General features: G+C 51.2%; 1 protein-coding gene across 1 annotated transcript; it reads left to right on the top strand.

The window, feature by feature from the left end:
- Positions 1-117: 117 nt before the first annotated feature.
- Positions 118-2,861, top strand: COPS7A (COP9 signalosome subunit 7A; the record flags this gene model as incomplete). The annotated part of the gene is made up of 6 exons (XM_009579918.1): positions 118-226; positions 555-643; positions 719-921; positions 1,340-1,445; positions 1,805-1,956; positions 2,309-2,861. Coding segments are annotated over 6 exons (699 nt in total), but the record flags the coding sequence as incomplete, so codon positions are not given.

Genomic DNA, 2,861 nt, shown 5'->3' with positions numbered 1-2,861 from the left:
CGGCGGGGGCGGTTCGGGGGCCCTTTCACCTCCCGGTGGTGCCGGTCCCTCGGTGTGGAAAACGTGCGAGAGCCCCGAACCGTTGCAGACCCTCACCCACGCTGCCCCCCGTTGCAGCGGGAGCCGTGCCTCCCTCGCTACGGCCCGACGGACGCCCGAGACTGCGGTTTGGGCCCGAGACTGCTGGAGTACTTGACAAAAATTAATGCTGCCATTTGCCGGCTGCGTGGGGAATTTCCAAGAACATCTTGACAAAGACCTTTTTGAGGGGCGCGGGGAAAGACTTAGGTATCCACTGGGATGTGCAGACCTCCATAAATAAGGCACGGGACAGCTAGAGAGGATGACTTGAGGCTGAAGGGAGGAAAGGCTGCTCAGAAAAGGTCTTTCGAGCAGAGAATTAATGGGGATGGCTTGGCAAGACGAAGCATCGCTTGGGGGATTGGTGTGCAGAAGCTTTAAGAAATGGGTATGGTGCAGATGCTTCTGTGCAGGACTGGGAAATGGAAAATGAGGCATAAATTCTTATACCCTGTTCTTCCCCCTGACAATAGCTGAAGCAGCAAACCTCCCTCCTTTGACAGAGGCTCAGAAGAACAAACTGAGGCACCTGTCAGTCGTCACTCTGGCTGCCAAGATCAAGGTAGTGGCCCTATGTTTCCCCGAGTTCTCCTTCCACTGGGATTACCTCATGCTAGTTACCATCATGTTTCCACAGTGCATCCCCTACTCAGTGCTGCTGGAGCAGTTACAGCTGAAGAACGTCCGACAACTGGAGGACCTCGTGATTGAGGCTGTGTATGCAGATGTGCTGCGAGGGAGCTTGGATCAGCGGAACCAGCGCCTGGAGGTGGATTACAGCATTGGGAGGGACATCCGGAGGGAGGAGCTAAGCACCATCACCCGCACATTGCAGGAGTGGTGAGGAGGAAGCCCCCAATACTAACACCCAAAAAAGGTTGCAGGAGTGGCCGGTGGCTTCCCCGGATCCTCTGTGTGTTGCTGGGGGGTAGCGTTGTTGAGGTGGCCTACTCGATCCCCTTTCCCATACTCCAACGGAAAGTAATTTTCCAAAAATAATTTTCCATATTCCCCTGTTTGTTGCTAGAGGGGTGATGAGGCCGCAGCAACCTTTGCACAGTCCTGGCTGCTGGCAGGAGGCTTTCTGAGTATATATCTGTAGTTCCTAACCTAGTGTCGCTTTGTTATTTGTCCTCCTCCCAGGTAATAACGTCACTACGGTCTTTTTGGCCTCTGGAGTTGAAATCTGTCATCTTTCATATTTCTTTCTATGCTGTGTAAATTATCTGGCCTGTTCAGTTCTACGTCTTCTCTCCAGGTGCCAGGGCTGCGAGGTTGTCTTGTCAGGCATTGAAGAACAGGTTAGCCGGGCCAACCAACATAAAGAACAACAGCTGGCACTTAAACAGCAGATAGAGAGTGAGGTGAGTGGGCCGAGGAGGGAGCAGCCAGTGCCCCTCACTTCAAAATAACTGGAAGCAGTACCTTGTGGTTGTTACGGTCTCTGCTCAAGTAAGGCGTTACCTTTTCCTTAGGCCAGACCCACCCTGGGGGGTTGTGCCTGAAGAAGAGTCCTAAATCAGCTTGACATTCCTCTGCAGTGCAGGGGTCTGGACAGCTGTTAGCTCTTTTGCTTGACCTGAGCTTGCAGCTCTTAACTCCAGGGCTTGCTTTAAAAGAAAAAAAAAAACAAAACCCAAAACGAAACTAACCAAACTAAAAAACCCAAACCAAACTAAAAACCCTGGGAGATCTCTTGGTTCTTGCTTCTCTGCTGTTGCAGGTGGCAAACCTGAAGAAGACCATTAAAGTGACAACAGCAGCCGCTGCAGCAGCCACATCCCAAGACCCGGAACAGCACCTAACAGAGCTCAGGGAGCCGGCCCCTGGCACCAACCAGCGCCAGGCGAGCAAGAAAACTTCCAAAGCCAAAGGGTGAGGAGTGGGGGCAAGCGAACAGGGCCACTCTGTGTGTGTGTGTGTGTGTTCAGGAGGTGAACTGAGGGGAGCCCTGTTTCGGAGCAGTGAGGTTACTGACTGCAGGGGTCTGCTCCCTGGACATGGGATGGTCAGATACGTAGTCCCAGCTGAGCTCGTCTCCTGCTAATTTGGGGGAAGATCTCTGCAACTCTTGATCTGAAGCAGAGTTCATAAGCCTTCCCTGTGTTCTCCTCTTGGGAAGAACGTCAGCCGCTCTTCTTTGTGTGCATTTAGAAAAGGAAGTCAGGGATGAGCCTTAGTGTCCACTCTGAATTGTTTGGGTTTTTTTTTTTTTCTCTCTCCACAGGCTCCGGGGCAGTGCGAAGATTTGGTCTAAATCAAACTAACTGGATCTCCCTTCACAACTGGGAGGGTGAGAGGAAGAGATTTGGGGGATGGAGGGGTAGCAAGGGTGCCAAGTGTGATGCTTCTGAGCTCTTCTCTGAGATCCATCTTGCCAACTAACTCTCCTGCATGTTTGTTCTCTTTCCTATCTTCTTTACTGACTTTCCAGGCAGTGTCTCCCTCCTTTTCATCACAGCATTTCACACTCTAAGCTTCCAGTTATGTGTTGCTGTTTCCCTTATCACTCAAGCCCCCATCACCATGGCCATGTGTTTCTCTCTTTATCTCTCCCTGTCTTTTGACAGGTCAATTTAAAGAGCCATAAAACTGTGTCGGTCACCTTTGCACCCACAGGGCATCACAGAAGCTTGAAAAGAGTGCGCTGGTGCTCAGCGATCGTTTTGGCTCTATGAGACCCCAGGATACTTTGCTCCAGGATGCAGCTGCCATCTTTGATTGTTTAATCTTTGTTTTGCTAGGTGGGAGGGTAGGTTTTGAAGGGATTCTTTTAAAAA

The sequence above is a fragment of the Fulmarus glacialis genome, unplaced genomic scaffold (assembly GCF_000690835.1).
Source record: "Fulmarus glacialis isolate BGI_N327 unplaced genomic scaffold, ASM69083v1 Scaffold34336, whole genome shotgun sequence".
NCBI classification, from domain to species: domain Eukaryota; kingdom Metazoa; phylum Chordata; class Aves; order Procellariiformes; family Procellariidae; genus Fulmarus; species Fulmarus glacialis.
This window is presented reverse-complemented; position numbering and strand designations above follow the sequence as displayed.